This window comes from Rattus rattus, chromosome 8 (assembly GCF_011064425.1).
Source record: "Rattus rattus isolate New Zealand chromosome 8, Rrattus_CSIRO_v1, whole genome shotgun sequence".
Taxonomy (NCBI): domain Eukaryota; kingdom Metazoa; phylum Chordata; class Mammalia; order Rodentia; family Muridae; genus Rattus; species Rattus rattus.
Genome location: NC_046161.1, coordinates 56719167 through 56744537, shown reverse-complemented (window position 1 = coordinate 56744537; position 25371 = coordinate 56719167). Strand labels below are relative to the sequence as shown.

At 50.7% G+C, this 25371-nt stretch overlaps 1 protein-coding gene across 1 annotated transcript in view; it reads left to right on the top strand.

Moving 5' to 3' along the window:
• Nucleotides 1-20462, top strand: part of Coro2b (coronin 2B) — a 111181-nt gene extending 90719 nt beyond the window's left edge. The window contains exons 4-12 of the mRNA XM_032909371.1: nt 6751-6900; nt 7859-8023; nt 9794-9910; nt 10128-10232; nt 11187-11283; nt 12503-12615; nt 12928-13018; nt 13208-13347; nt 18488-20462. Of these exons, the coding sequence (XP_032765262.1) occupies nt 6751-6900; nt 7859-8023; nt 9794-9910; nt 10128-10232; nt 11187-11283; nt 12503-12615; nt 12928-13018; nt 13208-13347; nt 18488-18619 (1110 nt within the window). The 3' untranslated portion in view covers nt 18620-20462. The remainder of the gene's footprint in view (nt 1-6750; nt 6901-7858; nt 8024-9793; nt 9911-10127; nt 10233-11186; nt 11284-12502; nt 12616-12927; nt 13019-13207; nt 13348-18487) is intronic.
• The last annotated feature ends 4909 nt before the right edge of the window (nt 20463-25371 follow it).

Sequence of the window (25371 nt, the reverse complement as noted above, 5' to 3'; positions counted from 1 at the left end):
TGTGTGTGTATGTATGTGTGCATGTATATTTGTGTATATGACATTATTGGGCTCTGTCTTTTGTTTCATCCATTCACTCTGTGTGTGTGTGTGTGTGTGTGTGTGTGTGTGTGTGTGTGTGTGTGTGAATTTTTTCTTTCCTCCTCTTTCTTACCGGCCTGAAGGAGTTAAAAGAGTTCATAGTTTCTCTAAGAGCCTAGACAGTACCAGCTCCCATAAACGTGTTCCCTCAGTCAGCTGAGCAGCCTCTCTACTCGCTGGCTGCCTTTGGCAGCAGCCCCTGTAGGTATTTGGATCCACCCTGGGTCAGCGGCTCTAAGCACTGACCCCCAGCGGTTGCCTGCCTCGGTTTACCCACCACATGGATGCCAAAGCCAGAGTCATTGACACTCTCCCCTAGAAGTAAGTGCACATCCCGCCCCGACTCCACTGCTCTCTGGTCCCCAAACATTGGATGCTAAAGGGATACAGTGGCTCCTCCCTTCTCTCACCCCAGGGAAGTCTTTAGCACAGTCAAGATGCTGTGTCCCTTGGGATCAATTCCTGTCCCCCAGGGCATGAGAGTCTTTTGTAGTCTATCCCCCACATCCCTGCAGGATTCAGGGAGCCTGCCCAAGCTCTTTCCCCAGAGGCCTCATCCTGGGGGAGGAGAGGGACCATAACTCTGCCTGGCATCTGGCAGAATCCAGTTCTTTCCAGCCAGCCTGCTGGGTGATGTCACCTATTGTTGAAGTGCTGCGCTTTTTATAGCTTCTGCTGAAGCTAGGGAGGGCAGCTGGCTGGCAGGCAGGCAGCAGGGAGGGCAGGAGCTTTCTTTGTGGGGCTCAAGCTCCTGGCCCTTCCTTGGGCGGCCCTATTCAGAGGAAGATGATAGAGCATCGGACGGATGGACAGACAGACAGATAGACAGACAGTTCAAGAAAAGGAGAGATGATTCCCAGGAGAAGAAGTGTGGCAGGAAGGAGGTCCCTCTCCCTCCCTGTGTGGGCCAAGCTCAGCATCTTTCTTTATTTAAGCTCCACCACCAGCATCTGCTCTCTGCAACCCAAAGATAACACCCCTCCCGGGGAGCTCAGTGTAAGAGCACTTGCCTGGCAGACTCAAGCCCCTGGGTTCAATTCCCATTACAAGGAAGAAAGGGAGGGAGAAATGGAAGGAGGAGGGAGGGAGGGAGGGAGGAGGGAGGAGGGGGAGGGAGGAGGGGAGGAGGAGGGATAGAGGGGAAAAACACATCCTGGTGCCCATTCTGTGCCAGGCGGCATTGCCCCATTGGGGAGACAGGGGAATGGCCTGTACTGTGCAGCTGGCTATTGGTAAATAGTCTCTGCACCCTAAAAAGGGTGAGTGCACAGTTACGTTTCCATTAAGACTAGACAGAGTAGCAGTTGGGGATTTAGCTCAGCGGTAGAGCACTTGCCTAGCAAGCGCAAGGCCCTGGGTTTGGTCCCCAGTTCCGAAAAAAGAAAAAAAAGAAAAAAAAAGAAAAAAAGACTGGACAGAGTAGCTGGCAAGCCCACAGGAAATTGCTATGGACAGATGGCTCAATAGCTACCGGTGTTTTGACTCTGACGTCAGCAGAACGCCTGTGCTGCCTTCCCTATAAAGAGCAGCAAGCACAAAGCCCAGCATGGCGGCACACATATATGATGCCAGCGCTTGGGAAGTAGACGCATGAGGACCAGATATCAAAGGTCACCCTTCGCTGCATATGCAGTTGGAGGCCAGCTTGAACTACATGAGACCAGAAAGAAAGAAAGAAAGAAAGAAAGAAAGAAAGAAAGAAAGAAAGAAAGAAAGAAAGAAAGAAAGAAAGGAAGGAAGGAAGGAAGGAAGGAAGGAGGAAGGAAGGAAGGAGGAAGGAAGGAAGGTTGGCCCTTTGGGATCCAGGAGACGGCTCTCTGGATAGTGACAGTCAGCCCATGGGACTTGATAGTGACAGTAAACCACCTTGTTTCCAGTTTATGTGCTTGTGTATAATTTTAATTGTCATTTATCATGTGCTCCTACTTCTGAAAATCAAAGCTGTCCAACAGCTTCAGGCAGCCCTTCTGGAGAGAGCCAGAAGAGGCGCTGTTGTCACGGGAGGCCATGGCTGTGTGTGTCGCTTCCCTGAAGACCTAGCTGGGCATTACAGGGACAAAAGATGCAGACGCCCAAGACCCTGACCAACGACCCTGACCCTGACCCTGCAGGTGTAGGCCGGTATGGGCACAGCAGAGCACACTGCAACCCCAGCATTTGAGGAGGAAAAGGAGAACAGAGTTCAAGGTCATCCTCAGGTTCATAGTGAGTTCAAGGGCAGCCTGGGCCACATGAGACCCTGTCTCAGAAAAAAACAATTTATAATGAAAGAAAGAAAAGAAGAAAGAAGGGAGGGAGGGAGGAGGAGGAGGGAGAGAGGGAGGAGAGGAGGAGGAGGACAGGCCAGAGAGAGGTCAATGCTGCCGAGACTGCTTGCTGCCCTTGCAACCTGCACCCATGTCAGATGACTCACAATCACCTGCCACTCCAGTTCCAGGGGATCCAGTGTCTTCTTCTGGCCTGTATAAGTGTCTGTATGCACAGACACATACATACACACAGATACCACTGTGTGTGTGTGTGTAACTTTAATAGTTATTTTTATTCTCTCATATATTACATCCCGACTGTAGTCCCCCTCCTCCCTCCCCTCCTCTCAGCCTCTCCCCCACCCGAATACAATTATTTTTTTAAAGAAAAAAAGAGTCACATCTAAAGTTTGACCTATAAAAAAGTTGTCCATAGTCCCTAGTTTTACGTAAGCATGACTCAAGTAGGTATTGCAAATCCATGGTCATCGTCTTAGGATTTCTATGGCTGTGATGAAACATCATGTCCAAAAGAACCTTGGGAAGAAAGGATTCCTTTCTATTACATTTGCATATCGCAGTCCATCATCCAAGGCTGTCAGGTCAGGAGCTCACACAGGGCAGGAACCTGGAGGCAGGCAGAGGCCGTGGAAGAGTGCGGCTTACTGGTTGCTCTCCATCCGCTTGCTCAGCCTGCTTTCTTATAGACCCCAAGACTCCCAGCCCAGGGGTGGTACTGCCTACAGTGGGCTATGTTCTCCCAACATTGATCAATCATCAATCAAGAAAATGTATCATGCATGGGTCAATATGGTGGAGGCATTTTCTCAATCATGAATTTCTCTCTCAAAATGAGTCTAGCTGTGTCAAGCTGACAGAAAACTATCCAGTAGTCATCTTCCTCGGAGAGGACATATTCAGTTTTCTTTAGTCTTCATGGCAGTTGTGTGGCATGGGTAGAGTCACCCCTCGGCTGAGAAAACATGTTCAGAAAATCTAAGAAACTTGGGCACAGACTCACAGTAACTCAGGTCAGAGCCTGGGTTTGCAGGGAGCTTGCAAGAGCTCAGGGCCAAGCTTTGCTGGCTAGCTGTCCTGTCCCCACTCTCTCACACGCTGGTTCGCTGGTTCGGAGGCTCTGTCTTCTCTCCTTAATGTGCTGATCTTGCCCTCACTTGTCTGCGCATGTCTGCTGTCTCTCAGGAGACTCTGAGCTCCTGGAAGCCAAGACACACCCTGCCCCCACCCCTCCCCCATCCCACTTATCTGATTGATTAAATGAGACTCTCTGTGTGTGTGACAAGACCCTGGCTCCAGGCTGTAAGGGGACTCTCTGGCACAGCTGGCTCCCTGGAGGAGAACCCTCCACTCTTCTCTCCACCCCTTCCTTCCCCAAATCCTGTTTGGCAGACTGTTTGGTTTCCTGTGTTATTGCAGTAGGCTCCCAGCTCACTCCCTGGGCAGAACCACAGTGTTCCTCCCACATCCCAGATACACTTTGTTTCCAGCAAATTCCATGCATTCTAAGAGGCAGGAGCTTCCTTCTGGGTGTTTCAAGCCCACTGTGAATTGCAGCCACTCTCCAGAGCTTTTTTTTTAAGTATCTGGTGCCAACTTTTTGCTGTGGGTCAAGCCTAGTGGTTTCTTCCCTCTCAACAATGTCAGAGAAGTCTGGAAGATCAACTAACTTGGCTCAATGTGCAGATGAGAAAGCTGGGCCGAGGAGGAGAACCTAGGTGTTAAATAAGAGACACCTCTGTGGCATTGATTCTCCTGGTTCCCAAACCCCGCTTTTAGGGTGCTTGGGTCCCACATGTAAGAATCCTCACCAGTGTCTACATGTATATGCTCTCTGTCTCTGTCTGTCTTGTCTGTCTGTCTGTCTGTCTGTCTGTCTGCTCTCTCTCTCTCTCTCTCTGTACTTCCTGTAGCTTAAATCCATCCCAGAGGCTAGAGCTGGGGTCCAACCTCCCTGGTGTTCCCCAGGCACAAACCAGCTGCCATTCTAACAACTCAGTTCACATGACTCCAGACCCAGCTTGACCCACAAGCCTCTGCAAGGCCCACAGATCCCCTGACTTTCTACACCAAGAGCTAGAGCCTCAGAGAGTTAATGGCTCATCCAGTGTCACTCAGGTAGTGAGTGGGTTTAGCCTCAATACACATGCACACACATGTACATACACATGCACAGACACACACACACGAACATGTATATGCATACATGAATAAGCACATATAAATATATATAATTTATTTCTTATATATGTATCTTATATATTCTTATACATGTATGTGCATATATATGGCATATCTGTACATAGCAGTATATAAAGATACACTTGTAGTCACATAAAAATAAATAAGCCGGGGTTGGGGATTTGGCTCAGTGGTAGAGCGCTTGCCTAGGAAGCGCAAGGTCCGGGGTTGGGTCCCCAGCCCCAGAAAAAAAAAAAAAAGAAAAAAAAAGAAAAAAAAAAATAAGCCGTGAAACATGCATAATAGTAGCTTTTTGGAACAAAAGAAGAAAGTGTGTGTGTATGTATTGTGCACATGTCTAATCTAAGCATTAGTCTTCTCAATTGGGGGTGAAAGAAATGTGTGTCTTCCTGGTCATCACCCCAAGTCCTGTCCCCATTATTTCTAAACTAATCCTCACTCCACGGGCCTTGCACTGTTGGAAGGCAGAAGGTCGTGCCAGGTCCCTCTCCATGTCGCTCTTGCACACCAGCAGGTGGTGGTGGGTGGTGGGTGGTGGGTGGTGGGTGGTGGGCTAGAGCCACCAAGGGACTCCCAGTGAAGAAACTTGTTCTCAGGCAGGCTGATTTCCTGAAACTGAGAGTGGTGGTTTCAAGTTCTCCATGGAAAAGCTTCCTTCTTATTGAGTCGATAGATGAGTTATAGGGGTTTTGTGGGGAGGCCCTTGTTTCCATATTCCGAGGAAGATGCACCAGATTGGCTAGGAGACTTGGCAAAGGAGTTCCCTTCAAGCACCCCAACTTCAGCCTTGCTTGCTTTCAGATGATCTCTGTGATGACCTAGCCAAATGGTGAACGTGACGACTGACATCGTATATTAAATTGTTCCACTCTTGCTAGTCACTTGCTTTCTGTCTAGATGATGTCAAAAGGAATATCCCATGCCTTCCTAGGTATACTCGTTACATAGTTACTGCTCTTGAGCAACTGTGAGAAAGCACCACGACCAAGGCAACTTGTAGAAGAGTTTATTTGAGCTTACTGTTCCAGAGGATAAGAGTCCACACCGTAGGGAGGCATGTCGGCAGCATTGGAGGCTGAGGGTTTATGTCCTTCACCGTAAGCATGAAGCAGGGGGTCAACTAGAAATAGAGAATCTTTAGACACTTGAAGCCCTAGCTGGGTGGTGGTGTTACACACCTTTCATCCCAGCACTTGATAGGCAGAGACAGGCAGATCTCTGAGTTTGAGGCCAGCCTGGTCTATAGAGGAGTTCCAGGGACAGCCAGGGCTACAGAGAAACCCTGTCCAAAAGAGAGAGAGAGAGAGAGAGAGAGAGAGAGAGAGAGAGAGAGAGAGAGAGAGAGAGGAGAGAACACTACTCAAAGCCCACCTCCAATGGCTTACTTCCTCCAACAAGAACTAGGGACAAAATGTTTAAATACAGAGCCTATGGGGGACATTCTCATTCACACTGCCACAGTAGATCACAGAATATCATATAAGGGTCTTGAGAAATGGCTCAGTGGTTAGTTAAGTGTGCTTACTTCTCTTCTAGAGGATCTAAGTTTGGTTCCTAGCACCCACGTCAACTGCTGTAAGTCCAACTCCAGGTGATCCAGTGCCACAGGCTGGCTTTCTTGAGCATTGTACACACACCTACATACACACACACACACACACACACACACACACACACACACACACATACACACACACACACACACACACACACACACACACACACACACACACATATACACACATGCACACACACATATACACACACATACGCACACACACATACATACACATACACACAAACACACACACATGCACACACACAGAGGGGAGGGGTCCCACTTCTCATCATAATTCTATAGCTATCTGTATACAGTTCCTCGCAGCTGAGTTCGACCCCCAGCATCCTATACAGCAGGTGTGCTAAAACAAGTCATGGTGGCTCATTCCTGTGATCTAAACACTCCAGAAGTGGAGGCAAGACCAGAAGTTTCAAGTCATCTTGAGCTACATTAGATCCTGTTCAAAAAACAAAACAAAAACAACTGAAAACAGTGTTCATTGTCTGGGGTTATTTGGCAGAGAACACCTGTGACCAAAAGAGGGAGCTTTCTGCCCATCCAGCACTGGCTCCTCCCTCGGGTCTGTGGCACTCCCTGCCCCTGCCTGTCCAACTAAAACCAAGCCTTTCCCCTCTGCAGGTGCGGATCTGGGAGATCCCTGAGGGCGGGCTGAAGCGGAACATGACCGAGGCTCTCCTGGAGCTCCACGGACACAGCCGCCGTGTGGGGCTGGTTGAGTGGCACCCCACGACTAACAACATTCTGTTCAGCGCTGGCTATGACTACAAGGTACTGGGCCCAGGTGTGGGCAACCTGGCTAGAGCTGGCTCGGTGGGGGACGGTGGGGGAGAGGAGAGCAGGGGATAGTCTAAGCACATTGACTGTCATGGGCCCATTTGGTCATTCATTCATTCAATCATTCATTCATGCTCTACACAAGACCGACCATCTCCCGCACACAAATTTTTCCTGGGGGTCTTGGGGGCTTAAGGCATTTTTCCTATCCTCTCTGGAGTTTAGTGGACTAGAAGACCACAGTGCCCATAACCTTTGTCTGGTAACTTCCTAACCAAGAGATGATCGTGCCTTCCTAGTAGGGAAATTGAGCAACCTGAGCTGCAGGGCTGCAGGGGAAACTGCAACCCCAAATCCTATCACGCCAGCCACGTGGGGCCAGTCTTGGGGTGTCTCTCCTTATTTCTTAAAGAAACCGAGTCAAGACTGGGACCCGTTAGAGGCTCTCAGGGGAATGTTGTGTGTTGGTTATTTTTCTGGTTGCTGTGACCAAATACTCAACAAGAAGCAGCTTAAGGAAGGGTCATCTTGACTCACAGTGGGAGGGTATAGTCTGCCAAGATGGCAGGCCCACGAGGCAGCCGGTCACACTGCTCCATGGTCAGGAAGCAGAGACATGACTGCTGGTGCTTAGCCGTCCACAGAGAGGTGCTGCCCACATTTAGAGTAGGTCTTCTTGTCTCAGTCAACACAGTCCAGACACTCCCTCACAGACACTTCCAGACCATTGTCTTCTAGGTGACTTTAACTTCTGTCTAGGTGATGGCTGATATGAATATCGGTGTGTAGTTGCCATGCATCTGCCATGCATCTACAGAACCCTTGACAATGAGCCTGTAGCCCCGTGTAGCCCAGGCCTTGTGCAGACGGCTCCTCCCAGGGCTGTTGGTGAGAATGGAGAACAGGTACCCAGGACCACAGCAGCCGATGAGTTTACCTCCTGCTTTCACAGGTCCTCATCTGGAACCTGGACATAGGAGAGCCGGTGAAAATGATTGACTGTCACACAGACGTGATCCTCTGCATGTCCTTCAATACAGACGGCAGCCTGCTCACCACCACGTGCAAAGACAAGAAGCTTCGCGTGATTGAGCCCCGTTCTGGCCGTGTTCTGCAGGTGGAGCCTTACGTTTTGTTGAGGGGGAGGACGTGCTGGAGTCTATGGAGGAAACAGGCTGTGCTGGGGCCCTGAACCCACATCTCACCCATGCCTTTGGATCAGCCTATCGGCTCAGGGCCATTCTCAGCCCTCTTTTCTGCCACCATGGTGATGTCTCCTCCAAAGAGGATTCTTCTGCTTCTTGCAATGGACCTTCAGTCCCTGAGTCCCTGGGGTCTACCAAGTCCTATCATGGGTCCAAGGGAGGGGACCTTAGACTCACTGCCCAGCCACATGCACAGGATGTACCTGTGGCAAAAGGCACATGATTCCAGGTCCACAGATGGCTCCATGTGGGGAGGCTGGTGGGAGGTTACTCCCCGAGACTCAGATTAAAGGGATTCAGCAATAGCCATAATTGTTTCCCGAGTTCTTACTACATGGCAACCAGAAGGCTCTGGAGGACGGAAAATACGGATGGGCAGGACAGGGGACCGAGGACACTTAATTAAGGGAAGCGGTTGATAAGGAGCTCGCCTACCACACACAGAGCCCTGGGTTTGATCCCCAGCACTGTCTGAAACTGTGGGGGATGGCGGGATGGCACATGCCTGGAATCTCAGCCTTGAAGACTGAGGCAGGGAAATGGGGTTGGGGGACATGTTTCCAGGATATGTTTCGTGGGTTAAACGAGGGCCCCTGAGGGATTAGTGAAGGATAACCCGGCCCTTCCCTGTTTCCGCTGCTCTGGATCACACAAGGCCCTGGGTTCCTGAACCCCAGGGCTCTGTGCTGGAAGATGACTGTGTTCGTGTCCTGCGGCTACTGTAACTAATGTCCTCAAGCTAAGCGGCCTCAAGCAACAGAACCTGGGTCTTTCTGATGGGGGAGCCAGGAGTCCCAAGTGGATGCGTCTGTAGGCTGCTCTCCCAACGGAGATTTTAGAGGAGGCTCGGTTCTTGCTTGTCCATGACTTCACATGGACATGTGCATGTGGATGCCAGAGGCCGACGGCAGGTGTCTTCATTTTTCTGAGGCAGGGTCTCTCACTGAACCCACCCTCACTGATGCAGCTAGGCCGGCTGGCCAGCAGGCCCAGGGACCCTCTTGTTTCTACCTTCCAGTGCTGGGATTACAAAGGCCACTACCCAGCTTTTTAATTTTTGAAAATAATCTACATTTATTAATTGTGTGTGTTGGAGGAGCAGCTCACACATGGAGATCAGGGGACAACTCAAAGACATTAGTTCTCTTCTTCTACCTTATAGGTTCGTGGGATCTGACTCAGGGCTTCAGGCTCTGAGGCAAGTGCCTTTGCTGACCTCTCCCCCCCTTTAATATGGTTTTGCAGAGATCCAACTCAGGCCCCCTGCTTGCACGGCAAGCACATTATCAGTGGAGCCATCTCTCTAATTCTTCTTTTGGTTTCTTGAAACAGGATCTTGCTGTGGAGCTCTATGTAGTCTATGCTGGCCTAGAACTTGTGCTCCTCCTGCCTCAACTTACCAAATGCTAGATTCCAGGCTTGTGTTTGCTTCTTCTAGCTTCTGGGGGGGAGGAGGGGGTTGCTGGCCTGTGGCTGTCCCTGCCTCCAAGGTTGTGTCATCTCCCCCCCCCCACAATTCATAGCCAAATTACATAGGCAAGGATCGTTTTTATCTAAATCAGGGAGCAGCACAGCACCCTCTAACTGGGACAAGGGTTTTGGAAGAACGACCATTTCATTCAGCTCTCTACAGAGTTACATACTGAGGACCCTGACTCACCTATGGTCTCTGTCCCCTCCAGGAGGCAAACTGCAAAAACCACAGAGTGAACCGGGTAGTGTTCCTGGGCAACATGAAGCGGCTCCTCACGACAGGGGTCTCCAGGTGGAACACCAGACAGATTGCCCTCTGGGACCAGGTCAGACACTGAGATGCAGCAGGAGGGCGGGGAGGGGCAGCCGCCTATATCTGAGCTCCTGGGTCTCTGAGTCCAGATAGGGCAAGAGTAGAATGAGGTCGGTGCTTGGGCCCTCTGCTGGAGGGGGCTGGAGCTCTGGTGGCTCTGCTGGGATTTGGGAAGGAGCCATGCTCTCCTCCTAGATGCAGCCTGACCCACACCACCCTTGTCCCTACAGGAGGATCTGTCCATGCCAATGATCGAGGAAGAAATTGATGGACTCTCAGGCCTCCTGTTCCCATTCTACGATGCTGACACCCACATGCTCTACCTGGCTGGAAAGGTAGTGGGGTGAGGGCGGGCGGGACTGTCAGTTAATGGGAGATTCCGGTCCCCATTAGAACATCACTCTCGCCTTATCCCTAAGAAAACCAACCTAATCTTTGTGGCTTCCCATGAGCCAGCCCAGCCCCTGGCTCTCAACACTTCCACCTACACCTCTGTCATTCCTGCTGAAGTGTCAGTGACTGAGAACTCCTTACAGGACAAGGCCGAGTGGAGAAATAAAGAACTAAGCCTGCCATGCAGTCAGTAACCAATGGCAGAGGATGAAGCACCAGTCAGGAGATCTTTGAATATGGCTTCATTAGAAAGGCTGTATGGACATGACAAAAACCAACCACACCACACACATCACACCAAACACCACACTGAACATATAATGTACATACCACATATACTGACTGCACCATTCATATGCACCAGAGACCATATATACATAGCACACTGCACACATAATGCACATGACGCCACCCATATATGCCACATACCACACCATACATACATGTTACATAGACTATACATACCTACCACATTGCATACGTACACATTATGCAGACTATAATATATACTACAATGCACACAAACTATGCACCACACCTACACATACCATACCATATATACCATGTATACATACAATATCACACACATACAACACATATCACACCATATACATCACAGCATATACACATTATACAAACATGCTACACTGCACACATGCTATGCACACATCACACAAATCCCATGCACCATACAGACACACACTGTGAGTACATAGCATATACATACCATCCCATATCCACCCCTGCCCCTAGTAGAGCTACTCAGGCCTAAAGTACAGGTCTCTTTCGTCTCCTAGCCACCTTGGAGGCACAAGGGCAGCTCTCTTCTATAGCACCTTGGGTCTAGGTCTGCTGGACCCTGCTCTCCATTTTCATTGCCTCTCTGCTACCTTCAGGGGGATGGAAACATCCGGTACTATGAGATCAGCACGGAGAAGCCCTACCTGAGCTACCTCATGGAGTTCCGCTCCCCAGCCCCACAGAAAGGCCTAGGTAAGGACCCGGAGGCTGCTGGGCTGCTTCGTGCAGAACAGGAGGTGGTATTGGCTTGCGCCTACACAGTGTGCCCTTTACACACTAAAGCCACAGTCGGTGGGCGGAGGGGAACGGGACTCACACATGCTGCCTTCGGCAGGTCAGTTCCTCTGCACTCACTCACAGCACCAGCTTGGCCATCTCTGCTCGGTAGCAGCCTGCAGGGTACAGGCTCTGTCTCCTTCCTCAGCCATAGATGGGAGACTTACTCCACTATGGGGCTTCCATGGTAGGAGGAGGTTCAGTGGCTCTGAAACCAGGACGATAGCCCCAGATGCAGCAGGCAGGCAAGAGCTCCACCATTTTCCTGTGGATCCCAGCACCCAGAGAGAGGAACAGAAGACTGTGAGTTTGAGGGCAGTCCAGGGGGCTATTTAGTGAGACCCGGTCTCGATAAAGAGGAAGAGAAAGAGGGAGGGAGGAGAGATAGGTGGAAGGGCGAGTTCTAGAATTCTCTTTGGAAGAGCAGCGTCCATCCCAGTCGGAAGGACCTAGAACCCTCCCTCCCTCACACTACAGGGAAGATGTGTTCTGTCTGTGCTTGGCACACTGCCAGGCAGATGCCAATCATCTATGTGCCTCAGTCTCCCATGACCTCACACGGGGCCACTTCTGCCCAACAACCAAAAGTACATGTGTGGAAAAAGGAGCAGAGACCCAGTTCAAACCCCGTCCGTGGAAGCCCAGGCTGAGCTCTTAGCACCGTGAGCCCCTGCCTCAGAGTAACTTTTCTACTCAGGAGGCAAAGCTGCTCAGGACAGTTCGGCCAATGACGCGCAGACACCACACACAAGTACTGCCAGCCCTAGATCAACAACAAGCCGTCTCTTGGGCTGGGCTGAAACCTCTGGGGTGGGAAATGGCTTCGCCCTCCTTCCTGTTCTCTGCAGACTGAGACAAAGAGGCGCAGGGAAGCCAGTTCGTTCCAGAAGGTTGCTCAGCCCTGCAACCTTGTATGACTTTGTATCTTGAGTTTGAGGCCAGACTGGGATCCATGACCTTGCCTGCCCCACTCCCACCCCCAAAGTGACTGTCTTGAGTCAGAGGCTGACTCTAAGACATCATGGCTACCCTCTGTCCTCTGGATGGGTCCTTGCACCCAAACTGCAGTCAGCCTGAGAACCTCAGACTGTGAGCAGGGACAGAGACCCCCACAAAGCCCTGTGTCTCTCCACAGGTGTCATGCCCAAGCATGGGTTGGATGTGTCTGCTTGCGAGGTCTTCCGCTTCTACAAGCTGGTGACTCTCAAGGGCCTGATTGAACCCATCTCCATGATTGTGCCCCGGAGGGTGAGTGGGCCTGGGTTGGGCTGCAAAGGACCCCATGCTGAATCTTACTAACCAGAAGCCCTGACAATGAACCCAGATAAAGGAGGTGTTGGGGACTAGAATATTCAGGCTCCGCCTGAGGTAGAGGGCAGAGGACACTCTCAGGTAGGGATGGTTGGTTTGCCTGAAAGCAGGCAGTTCTCCACAAGAGGTCTGGGGAAGACAATGACTTAATGACTTAAGAGGTAGAATTGCTGGAGTGTGCCTAGCTAGATGGCCAGGGCTTTCCCAGCAGTTTCCAGATATCTTTTCTCTTCCTTCTCCCCCATGCAGTCAGATTCCTACCAGGAGGACATTTACCCCATGACACCAGGCACAGAGCCAGCGCTGACCCCTGATGAATGGCTGGGAGGCATCAACCGAGGTACCTCTGCAGGCAGGAGCCACCGAAGAGCCCAAGGGGCTGCAGGCTTTGCCAGCTTCCTCTGCACGAGTCCCCGTCCAGATGTGCCCTCCCTCCCCTCCCCTCCCACACAGCTGGCAAGCTTAGTACAGTGATATCTCACTCTCCAGTCCAGCCTGTTGGATGACACTGTCTCCATTGCCTTCCCAGATCCCGTGCTGATGTCTCTGAAGGAAGGCTATAAGAAGTCTTCAAAAGTGGTATTTAAGGCCCCCATCAGAGAAAAGAAGAGCGTCGTTGTCAACGGCATAGATTTATTAGAAAATGTCCCTCCCAGGACAGAGAATGAGGTAAGGGTGCAGGGTCTCCCCCACCACTCAGGAAGAGCCAGCCCTTTATGCTGCCACTGTGAGCTTCAGGCTTGGAAGCCAGCTCTATCCCAGGACATTGTTCTGTCAGTGACACATTCTGTAAGAAACATTGCCTCTGGCCTCAATGAACACAGAGGTTGGAGCATCAGAGAGATCTGCCCCTCTCCAAACCTCAAATTCACTGACGCGGGGGTTGAACACCATCCTTCTGAATCCACTGCACAGTGCTGTGGGCGTTGTAAACCACCTAGGGGATCCAGCCTGCTCTCCTCATCACAGCCTGCCTTGCCTTCCCGCTTGCTGGTCTGTCACATTTCCTGCCTTAGAGGAAGAGGCTGACTGTTTACAGAAGGCTCTTTGTACCACCTAGGAGGAGTGAGAGCTCACGCCGAGACAGCTAGGGTGTCCATGCCCTCTGAAGTTATCCAATTTCAGGCTGTGCCCTCAGGCCCACATGCCAACGCAGCTCAGCTGGCTTACCGGATGCCTACTGAGCGTCGGGCACGTGGCCTGACGCAGCTGCAAGACTGATTGGTTGTATAAGCCCATCTGTGTATGATTTCTGCCTCTGCCATTTCCTGGCTGGGACGGAGTTTCCTGACTTGTCCAGCTGTTGTGACACCAGAGGAATGGTGCACGGTACCCCATCGTCTTCATGGCGCCTGCTAAGTGCTCAGAGAGGCTGGCTGTGTAGCATATTACCCAGAGCATATTAACTTCACCCTTTCTCGTTGTCATGACTAAAACACCTGAAGGAGCAAGCAGAGAGGGTTTGGGGGACCTACAGTTGGAGGGGATACAGTCCACTATAGCAGGGAAATCATGGCAGCACTAGAAGAGGCATCTGGTCCCACCACCTCCACAGTCGAGAAGCAGAGAGTGAACAGGAAATGGGGCAGGGCTATAAAACGTATAATCTCACTTCCTAGTGCCCTCCTGCTTGACTACTGATTCTCATAGCTAGCTGCTCAGGCAGAGGACCTCGGTCCTCATGCCCTAGCCATACGGACCTCACTAAATGCTAGCTTTCACCATGTCAGCCAGCTTCCCGCAGAGCAAGAGAGGAGTCCAAGATGGAAGCCAGGGCAGTTCTGTAAGGTGATCTGAGATGATGCATCATCCATGCTGCCACGCCCTGCTTGCTTGACACAAGCTCTCAGGTTCAGTTCAGTTCAGTGGGGAGGGTGACAAGCACCATCTTAGACTGGGCTGTTGGTCTGCACACGTAGACGACCACCACCATTAGTCACAATCACTGCACTTGACCTCAGCCTTAAAAGAGAATTTGACAGGCAGCTTGATCACAGGCATGCGACGTTTATGTGGACTGGGGGTGTGGCTCTGCTAGTAAACTGCTTGTCTAGCATGTCCAAGGACCTGGGTTCGATACCCAGTACCACATAAACTGGGCCTACGGTAGACACCTGTAATCCCGGTACCTTTGAGGTAGAATCCATACTGAGCTAGAGACCGGGGATAGGAGAGAAAGGGATGTAGGGTCATTTGCCGCTGTAGAAAGATGTTCAGATTTCTAGAATGGATGGAATCTTGTGATAAACGGATTCTTCTCAAAATAACCCAGGCGGGCGGAGGGCAGGCAGTGATAGAAGACTTGGAACCGGATGGCTCTAGGGGGCTCTGGAGGCCTTTGCTGTTTTTGTTTACATTTAACATTTTCAGTTTTTAAAACATTAAAGAGGGCTGGAGAGATGGCTCAGTTGTTAAGAGCACTAGCAGTGACCGTTCTTCCAGAGGTCCTGAGTTCAGTTCCCAGCAACCACATGGTGGCTCACAACCATCTGTAATAGGATCTGATGCTCTCTTCTGGTGTGTCTGATGACAGCTACAGTGTACTCATACCTAGAATAAATATATCTCTTTAAAACATGTTTTTAAAAAGTACCCTGCCTTTTGAAGGTAGAATATGGGTTGCTGAGATTGTCCGGGTAAGCACTAGTGAGGGTTGGAACTCTGTCTCAGCCCTGAGGGTGAGGAGGAAGGGTCCGAGGGGATTAAGTGGAGTGACATCCAGCTATCCAGACACCTATATGGACTGGATCTGGTGACCTGGGGGAAGCATTCATAGGTTCTCTGTGCAGGTGAGACAGAGCCCACCATCCTCCTGTAGCTAAGCCATGACTCTCCCACCTTGGGAAGAAATAACCCAGACCTGGCTTTACCTATATTGTAGTCATTCTGAAAGCTGGGAAGCAACCCATGAGCAAGTGGGGCAAGAAAGGAAAACGGCGACCTAAGGGCAAGCTCAGAAGCTGGGCATGATGGTACACATCTGAAATATCAGCTCTCGGGAAGCTGAGGCAGGAGGATTGCCATGAGTTCAAGTTAGCCTGGGCTATGTAGTGAGTTCCAGGCCAGATTAGGGTACAGAATAAGGCTATCTCTAAACACACACGCACGCACACAGGAGAGAGAAAGGGAGCGAGGGAAGTATATGGTTGGACAACTCAGTAACTGTACTGAATTATACAGGTGAGATGTGGGGTTGCGATGGCCTGTGATATACCTCTAAGAGCCATGCTGTGGCACGGGCATAGTGGGCTAGCATGTAATAGCAGCAGCTGGGAGGCAGAGGCATAGGACTGCCACGAATTCAAAGCTAGCCTGTTACAAGTCTGTAATCCTAGCACTCAAGAGGTTTAAGCAGGAATAGATCAAATTCTAGTCTATCCTGGGCTATATGTAATAAGACCCTGTCTCCTACTGCTACAAATAATAGTATAAATCAATTAATTAATTTTAAAACAGGGAAAGTCAATGAAAGGAGGGATCATAAAAATGATGCATTCTTCAAACCATTGACTTTTTCTTGAAACATAAAATGTATGAATTCATACTTCAGAGCAGGGAGTTGAAACTGGATCTCCCTGTACAACCCAGGCTAGCCTCAAACCCTCCATCCTCCTGCCTCAGGCAGCACTGGATTACAGGCCTGTGCACTGGACCCAGTCCATTCGAGGACTTTGATGGATGCAGGGCCCGGCCACTTGCTTGGCCGATGCCACCCTGGTTGGAGTCTACTGTGACAGTCTCTCTCACAGTCACTATTCCTTAACTCCAGTTCCACCTCCAGTCCTTTTGGTTTGTTTTTTTGCTTGATCTTAGCTAAAAGACTGAGGAGCAGCTAGGAATCTTTGAGGTGAAACCAGACCCAAAAACAGCCTGTCAATCTGAATGCTAAGTCCCCATTTTACATTATTTTCTCTAGTTTGTGATTTTCTGACCACACTAGGTATGGAACTTAGGGCTCCACACATGCTAAGCAAGTGCTCCACTAGCCCCTTAATCGACTTCTGAGACAGGTTCAATGAGGCAGAAGACTCGTTCTTCATGACATATGTGTGTATGTGTGTGTACATATATGTATGTATGTATGTATGTATGTATGTATGTGTGTATACATGTGTGTGTATATATGTGTATATTTGTCTGTATGTATGTGTGTATATGTGTATGTATGTGTGTATACATGTGTATATGTGTATATATGTGTGTTTGTCTGTATGTGTATATACATGTGTATATATGTGTGTATATATACATGTATGTATATATGTGTGTGTATATTGTGTTATATGTGGGTATATATTGTGTATGTGTGTATGTATGTGAGTATGTGTGTGTATATATGTATGTATGCATATATTGTGTATGTATATATTGTGTATGTATGTATATGTATGTGTGTGTATATATATATGTGTGTATGTGAATGTGTGCGTGTGTATGTTGTTTAGTTTTGTGACAGGCTTTCCTATAGCCCTAGCTGACCTCAAACCCGATATTTAACCAAGGGTAATCTTGAATTTCTCCTCCTTCCCTTGGTTGCTGAAGATTACAGGCAGGTGACCACACATCTGTTTTGTGTGGTGCTTGGTAGCAAACCCAACACTTTTCAAATGCTAGGCAATTACTCTACCAGGTGCGCTGCATCCCAAGCCCACCTGGGACGTTTGACAGGTGCGCATGGCTGGAAGAGCACTGTAACCATCTCCATGGCTGCAGCACCTGCACTTGGTTGGTTAAGCATCGCCTTTAGCAAGACTACTCTCTACTCACATTTTTTATAGAAAATGCTCTGTCCTATTATAATCAAATGTAATCGTGCTGGAACCTCACAGCACAGTGACTGTGGATACCCCAGCTTGCTTTCTATTGCTGTGGTAAGTAACTATGGCTAAAAGTAAGTTGGAGAGGAATGAGTTTATCTGACTTACACTTCCACATCATAGTCCATCATGAGGGAAGTCGGGGTCGGGGTGCAGAAGCTCAAGGCAGGAACCTGGAGGCAGGAACTGAAGCCCAGACCAAGGAAGAATGTGGCTCCCCAGCTTGTGACTTGCTCAAGTGCAGGGCCCCCGCCAGTATTCTACTTTCCCAGTGTTTTGTGGGCATCTGTCAGTATATTTCACAGAAGCAGTAAGAATCTGGTAGATCCAGGGAGTCGACTGTATGAAAGTCTGCCAGGGTTCCAACTCTTTGCCCATGTTTGACAAGACATGAGCCACTGCCCAGTCTTTGGCATTTCATTCAGGGTCTGTATTTTAAACAAGGTTCTAGGACTAGAGCAACAGCTCAGTGATAGAGCACACACACAAAGGCTAAGTGACATTCTGTACCCTCAATTTCCTCAAGAAGAGAAGAGGGACTGGCTCTGGGTTCCATCCTCTAAAACAGAGGGAGGACAATACATACTTATAACCCTAGCACCTGGGGGGAAGAGACAGGAAGATCCTGAGTTCAAGGTCATGCTCAGCTACTTAGTGTGAGGTCAGCCTCAGAGACCGGAATGAGCTAGAGTGAGTCCCTATCTCAAACAAAGGCTTTAGTTCAGACCCATAAAGAGGCCAACTTGAGATCCTGAAAACTGGCTTCCCTCGGACAGGCCTGCGTGGCCGCTGCGCTTTACCATTCTCCCATCAGGGGTAAGTAGGAACCCTGGAAATAACTGCGGGGAACACCCGCCTGACTGTCCCAGGGTGGCAGGAGACTGAGGAAGGTGAGCAGGCACGGTGGGTCTGGGTAGGGTGGGTGTCTGAGAACACTGGTCCTCCAAAATCCTCCTCACCTGTTCTCTCCCTGCACCTTGCTGTACCCCCAGCTCCTCAGGATGTTCTTCAGGCAGCAGGATGAGATTCGGAGGCTGAAGGAGGAGCTGGCACAGAAGGACATCCGGCTCCGTCAGCTCCAGCTCGAACTGAAAAATCTGCGCAACAACCCCAAGAACTGCTAGCCCCGCCTCGGGCTGTGCTAGCCCCGCCTCGGGCTGTGCTAGCCCCGCCTCGGGCTGTTAGCCCCTCCTCGGGCTGTTTTCCAAGCCGATCTCTCCGTTGATTCTACTGGTCCCTAAACTGCCTCTTATCTGTAGAGCCCAGAGACAGGGCCTGGACTGAAGCTGGGGACCAGCTGGTAGACCCTACCTACCACATCAAGAACTGGAAGCTGACCTTTGACCTCCTGACTTTATGCTAACACCAGTTCCCCAGCTTCTCCTGGAAAGCCCACCCCTGACTGGCTGCCCTTTTCCTTGCAGCCCCAAGAGCCAGGCTTCCCCTTGGCTCCCTGCAGGTGTACCCTGAGGGACAGGAAGAGTGGGATTACAGCGATTTAGAAATTGAATTTGTCCCCTGCAGAGGGGCTGCCAGGACCTATCTACACAGGAACCAGTCGCTCAGATCCCAGCATTACTTTCTGAAGCACAGTGAGGGCTGGATTGAGGGTAGAGTGCTCTGCCCACCTCCTGCCTCATTCTGCTCCCAGCTGCCCAGCAAGCTCAGCTCAGCTCGGCCAATGGTGAGCACCTGGCCCTTCTCTTTCTGAACTCTCTCCTACCCCCCTTGTCTTCAGGGAATGAAGAGGCCGCTCTCCAAGGCCATAATGACCCTTTGCCTACCCTGTGGTTCTCTTCAAAGCTCTTTTACACCCCCTTTCCATTTAATTTGTGAAGCAGGCAGGGTAGGGAGTAGTGTCCCCACTTGTCAAATGACAGAACTGAGGGCTGCCATCAGGAAGCAAATTTACAGTCACCCAGAGGGTCGGCAGTGGACCAAGTACCCTTGGTATCCAGACCCCACGGCCAGCGCCCTTCCCACTGTATTGAGATGCCAATCCCTTTGTGGGCTTCCGCCGAATGAGACCTGGAAGCCACTTCCACTGTCTGCCCAACACCAGTAGTGCCAACATGCCATACTGCCAGGTTGAGGCCCTTACACTCAGTGCCCCTGGACCCCCTGGCCTGCACTCTTTGCTCTCACTCCCTACGGGGGGTGGGGGGCTCCATCTGACATGAGGCCTCTTCCTGGAAGCTGAGGCAGAGAAAGGGTAGAGTTTGGCCCTAGGACAGGCGAAACAAGATGGCTTCCAGGGATGCTCTGCCTGTCTCCTTCCACTCCCCTCCCTTCCCACTTCCGACCCTGCTATCTCAGCCACTTTCAGCCTTACACACGCAGGATGACCACAGCCACTCCACCCACACAGCACTTTAAAGTTCCCCCAGTTGTTTGACACACAGATCTCACCGACTCGTGCATCTGCCCTACTTTACAGTGAAGGAAACTGGGAAGTGACCCTCTCTGCACGCAGCTCTGGGATGCTGCATCTCCTTCGGTCTTTTACACACACGCTTGCTTTATCCTCTCTCCCCCTCCCCTTTTTCCATCTCCCCACCTAACACATGGAGCTCAAAAGGACTGGTGTCAGGACAGTCACAGCCATTCGGGCAGAGGAGGTGTGGGAATCTCTGTCATTGGCTGGGATCTGCTATACATAGGACACTTCTTGCCTGCCCTTCCCATGGCCACCCTGCAAAAACTTCCCAACTGCAGAGGCCCTCCTGGGGAACGGGGAGGTGAGGTTCCCCAGCCCTGGGGTCTCTCCTCGCCAACCACGGATGCTCCCTGTTCCCAGCGTGCCGAAGCAAGTTCTCCTCCTGCACCACCTCGGCTAAACTGTCGGCTCTCATCTCCCCCTCCATACGTCTGGAGCTTTCTTTCTCTCATTGACCTTTGTGGTCTTCTGTGATTATTTATGCTGCCTCCCAAGGATAGAATTGAAATAAAATGTTTTGAAGTTATCAAGCCAAGGCATGGCCACGTCCTTTAGCCGCAGGGCGATCCTACATTGGTCACCTTGTGGTCTCTGTGGCCAGCTGCACCTTCATAGCTCCTCTGTCTTTCTGAAATGACAGCCACCTCTGTGCAGCTACCCTGCCACGTTCGGTTCATCTAGTACTTGTGACATCCGGGGAACAACAGTGCTTTGCTGTGGGGGCTGTCCTGCACGCTGTACACTCGTCAGTGTCCGGCCTTAACACACCAGATGTCATGGCAACTCCACCTAGCTTTGATAGACAAAAATGGCCCCCCATATTATCCAGTGCCTCTGGGGGTATCAGAATCGCCCCCAATTCGGAACTAGTGTTCTGGGGCTGGTGAGATGGCTCAGCAGGAAAAGGGACCCACCATCAAACCTGACAACCTGAGCTATAGAAGGAGAAAACAGACTCCAATTGTCCTCTGATCTTCACGTATTTGATATGGCAATCTTGTGCTCTTGTATACACATACACACATATAAATATTACAATCTTTTACTTCCAAAAAAAAAATTAAGTAGATGCAGTACCAACAGTGGCCAAAAGGTAGCGCCAGGTTCCCTGGAGCTGGAGTTACAGATGGTTGTGAGCTACTGTGTGGGTGTTGGGAACTGAACTAGGGTCCTCTGCAAGGGCAGCCAGTGCTCTAACCATTGTACCACCTCTCCGGCCCCATATCCCCCCCCCCTTTTTTTTTTTAAATGAACTACTTCCTACAGCTATTTAAAAAGTATTTACTATGGACAAATATAGTGGCTCACACCTGTAATTCCACTCTTAGAGTCTAAAGCAGGAGGTTATCAAGAGCTCCAGCCCAGCCTGAGATATACAGTAAGACCCTGTTTCAAAAGAGGGAGAGGCACACCAAGGATGTAGCTCAGTTGGTGGGGTGCTCGTGTAGAATGCATGAAGCTCTGAATCTGACCACAGGCACGACATAAACCAGGGGTGCCAGCACAGATTTGTAATCCTAGCATTTGGGAAGTGGGGGCAGGAAGATCAGAAGTTCAAAGTTAACCTTGGCTACATAGGGAATTCAAGACCAGCCTGGGTTATGGAAAGACCATGTTTGTTCAGTATCTAATCCCGTGTTGGGGTCTGGGAAGACTAGTGTCGTACATTGGAATAGCACTTCACAGTCTGCAAGAACTAGTCCATGAATTTGACCCTAAGTTCTATGACTGCGCTGGTCCTATGACTGCTGCTTGGACAGTGCCGTGTCCAAGGTCACCAAACCAGTGTCATGGGGAAACCAAAAGATACGGGTTTTCTGGGTCTAGGGACAGAGGAACTGAGGGGAGTCGGCTTCGGAAGGATGCCGGGGTCTATCATGAGACCCGAAAAGGTGGACACCAGTAGTCCCTCACCAAGGCAGGCCTGTCTGAGAAGAGGGTTGTCAGTCTACCAAGGGGATGCCCCAGGTAACTGAGGGGAACCGGAGGAGCCGGCACACCTTAAGTGGGGGACATCAGAGGACTGTAGGACTGGACACAGGACGCTGGGCAGGCGACAGTTTAAATCTCATTCTGGCCTCTTGTGGGAAATCCTGCATGTCACTCTTCCGCACGGGGCATGATTTTCCCTGTCTATGCATTATGGGGTGACAACAATGCCCAGATCCCTTCCTGGTCAAACACGAGATTTCCGTGATGCCAGCTGCCGAAAGGATGAAAAAAATCCCCGAGACCATGCATTCCCTTGCCTAAGTGACACAAACAAGCTCGTCGAGGAAAAGGGAAGCATCTTGGGACTCCTGTGAGGCCTGAAGGCAGCATTGGCCAGCCGAGTTTGGACAGCCTACTCCTGCAGTTTCTGCCTCTGGATCAGTTCTCAAAGCCTAAACTTTCAGGAATTCTAAATGCACTCAGAGTCTGATCCATGTAAGCTCCTTCTCCTCAGATGTCAGGGAACACAGGGCAGTCACCTGGCTGAGACCGCCTGGGCCCAGGGGAGCAGGTAAATACACAGACATGCTGACCTGCCTCCTCTTCCGGCCCACCTGTCCTGACCCCAGCAGAACAGCTCTTCCGTCATTGCTTATCATGGTAAATTACCTGAGGTGAGTAGGAGCCCATTTTTCCAAACTGTGTTTGTTGAGTAGTTACCTCCCATTGGTTCCTTATGTGTCCTCAAATTCTTCACATGCTGTGCTGGGGGTGTAGCTCAGCAGAGTGCTCGCCTAGAATGCTGAAAACCCTGAGTTCCGTCCCCATCACGGCATACATTAGGCATGGTAGCGTATGCCCGCAATCTCAGCGCGTAGGAGGTGGAGGCACAAGGTCCAGAAGTTTGAGAATATCTTTGACTATATAGTGAGTTCAAGGCCAGCCTGAGCTACGTGAGACATTGTCTTAAAAAAGAAAAAAGAAAAACTTATGCTATGCTATCTTTTACTTCTAGTCTTGTATGCTGGTCTCTCCGCCAGTGCTGACTCAACCCTCCACACAGCTTTAATCACTTAAAGATGGGGATGGGAGGAAGCCCTCCATGACTCTGAACCATCTCTATTGACATGCTTCCACCAGATGTCATTCTTGCTTTTCCCCCAGGTAAAGATGTCACGGAATAAATTTCAGATCCTTCTTTTCTATGAATAAGCCTTTTATGTCCCTACAGGCAAGGGTACCTCTCCCAGTTCTAACTCCTGTCCTTTTGAAACCTGACTGGATTTCCAACTTAGTTTAGCACATCCAAGTATCCGGATAACTGAGTACCAAGCCGAGCCTCAGGAATGCCAGTCAGATCTATCTGTGGCATCCAGCCACCCGCAGGACACAGAGCCCTGATCCTGGAGGGGTTTCACTCTGGGATGGGTTCAAGGTGGGGTGGACATCAGTCTGGGGAGATGGCTGGCTCCTGAGCTGACTTCCAGCCAGTCTCCTGAGATCTCAAGATGGGTTCAGGCATTTTTAGACTCCTAGCTCTGGGCAGGCATCCAAGACTGTCAGCAGACCCATGCAGAACCTGGCTGCTTCCTCACTGTGCGAAATGATTTCATCCTGAAAACAACCCCCAGCCCTGCCCTGCCTTCCAGCTTGGAAGAACGAAGATGCCATGGCAGGGGTATGTAGCAGTGGCAGACACTTGACCTTGGCCAGGAAGAATTACGAGATCCACTAGAGCCCGTACTGCAGAGGGAGGAAGAGTGGTGTGTGTGTGTGTGTGTGTGTGTGTGTGTGTGTGTGTGTGTGTGTGTACCCCTGCCCCCTGCTGGATAACAACTGAAGGTCCCAGTTCTGGAGAATGTTTCCTATTTTGAAATAAGCTGCAGCTTGCTAATCAATCCAGTAACAAGCACAATGTTATTCAGACCCCTTCCCTGACACTTGGCTTCACTGTCTGGCAGCACTGTCCCTTTAGGTTATCCATTGTCTTCCCAGAGCACCAGAACACTGCGCCCAAGACACACGCACGCGTGTGCATGCGCAGACACACACACACACACACACACACACACACACACACACACACACACACACACACGATGCTAACCAATCGAACCTAAATGGGATGGGAGACGGGAGCTGAGGAGGCAGGTCTTAGATTTCAAGGTCATAGTGATCACCCAAAGATCCAAAGACCAGAAAGAATTTGCTAGAAACTTGAACCTATCCAGCAGGTGGCAGATTACAGCTCTCTACTGTTCTAAGCTGGGCGCCTTCTGCCATCTCCCATCCAACCCCTGAATGAATTACATAGACCAGGGTCTCCTGGTGAAGCAGGTCTAGCAAGGATCTGAACCACCCATGCATGAGGGAGGGAGGGTCTCTGAAAGTCCTCAGGCTCCAAGCCTGGGAGGACAGCATTCTGAGAGCGGCCAGAGGAGGGCGCTCACCTCACCCTTCGGCAGATTCCGCGGTCTTTGCCAGCAGCGTGCCTGCTTGCCTGAGAGCTGGAAGGAGCCTGAGGCAGGCTTCTCGACTCAGCAAGGTTCTGACCTGCTCGGTGACCTTGAGCAAGGTTCCCAAAGGGACAGTGACAAGGAGGGGCCGTTTCTGCCCAGAGAATCTGCATTTCCACGAGGTTTGGGGCAGAGCGGGAAAGAGACGAGGAGGGCAGAAAGGAGCTGAAGGAGGAGCCAGGGGTCCAGTGCAGACCCTGGCGGCTGGGGGGCCACCGCCTAGCCCAGTCCTGGAGCTCGCTCGTCAAGCCTACGCAATCTCCAGGAAGCTGCTGGTGAAGGAAACAGAAGCAGTCCTCCCCAGCTCTCTGCCTCCCGCCCCGGAAAACAAAAAACCTCCAGGGCCAGAGGTGAAGGTGGAGCCCGCTGGGGAGGCTGCACTTCTCTCTGGTGAGAAGCGGAGGAAGGGCCTGGAGTGAACTGATACTGGTTTCGCTACTTCAACCGACCGGAGGGGATTAAAGGGCAGAGACACCAAGTCCAGCTCCGGAGCTAGTGGCCTGGATAATGGTGAGAGAGCGAGAGCATACTGAGCTATGGAATTGACCTTGATTGAGGGAGAGAGAGGGCAAGGGACACGTTAGGAGAATGCTGGACACCGGAGCTAGAGGTGAGGTGATCCTTACTATGACCATCCAATTTAGCAAAACCCAAGGGAGGAGACAGTCTTAGGAAACTGCAGTGTTTCTCTATGCCGTTAAGACCAGATGTAAGGGGTTGGGGATTTAGCTCAGTGGTAGAGCGCTTGCCTAGGAAGTGCAAGGCCCTGGGTTCGGTCCCCAGCTCCGAAAAAAAGAACCAAAAAAAAAGACCAGATGTAAAACATTTGCCAAGCTCTTTTTTCTCCCTGAGAGACGGGATGCAAAGTTTCTTGGAGCCCAAAGTGTCTTTGAACTCAAACAATAGCTGAAGATAACTTTGAACCTCTTGATCCTTCTGCTGATCCTCCTAGTGCTGACACCATTTGCATGAGCCACCACACCTGACTTGC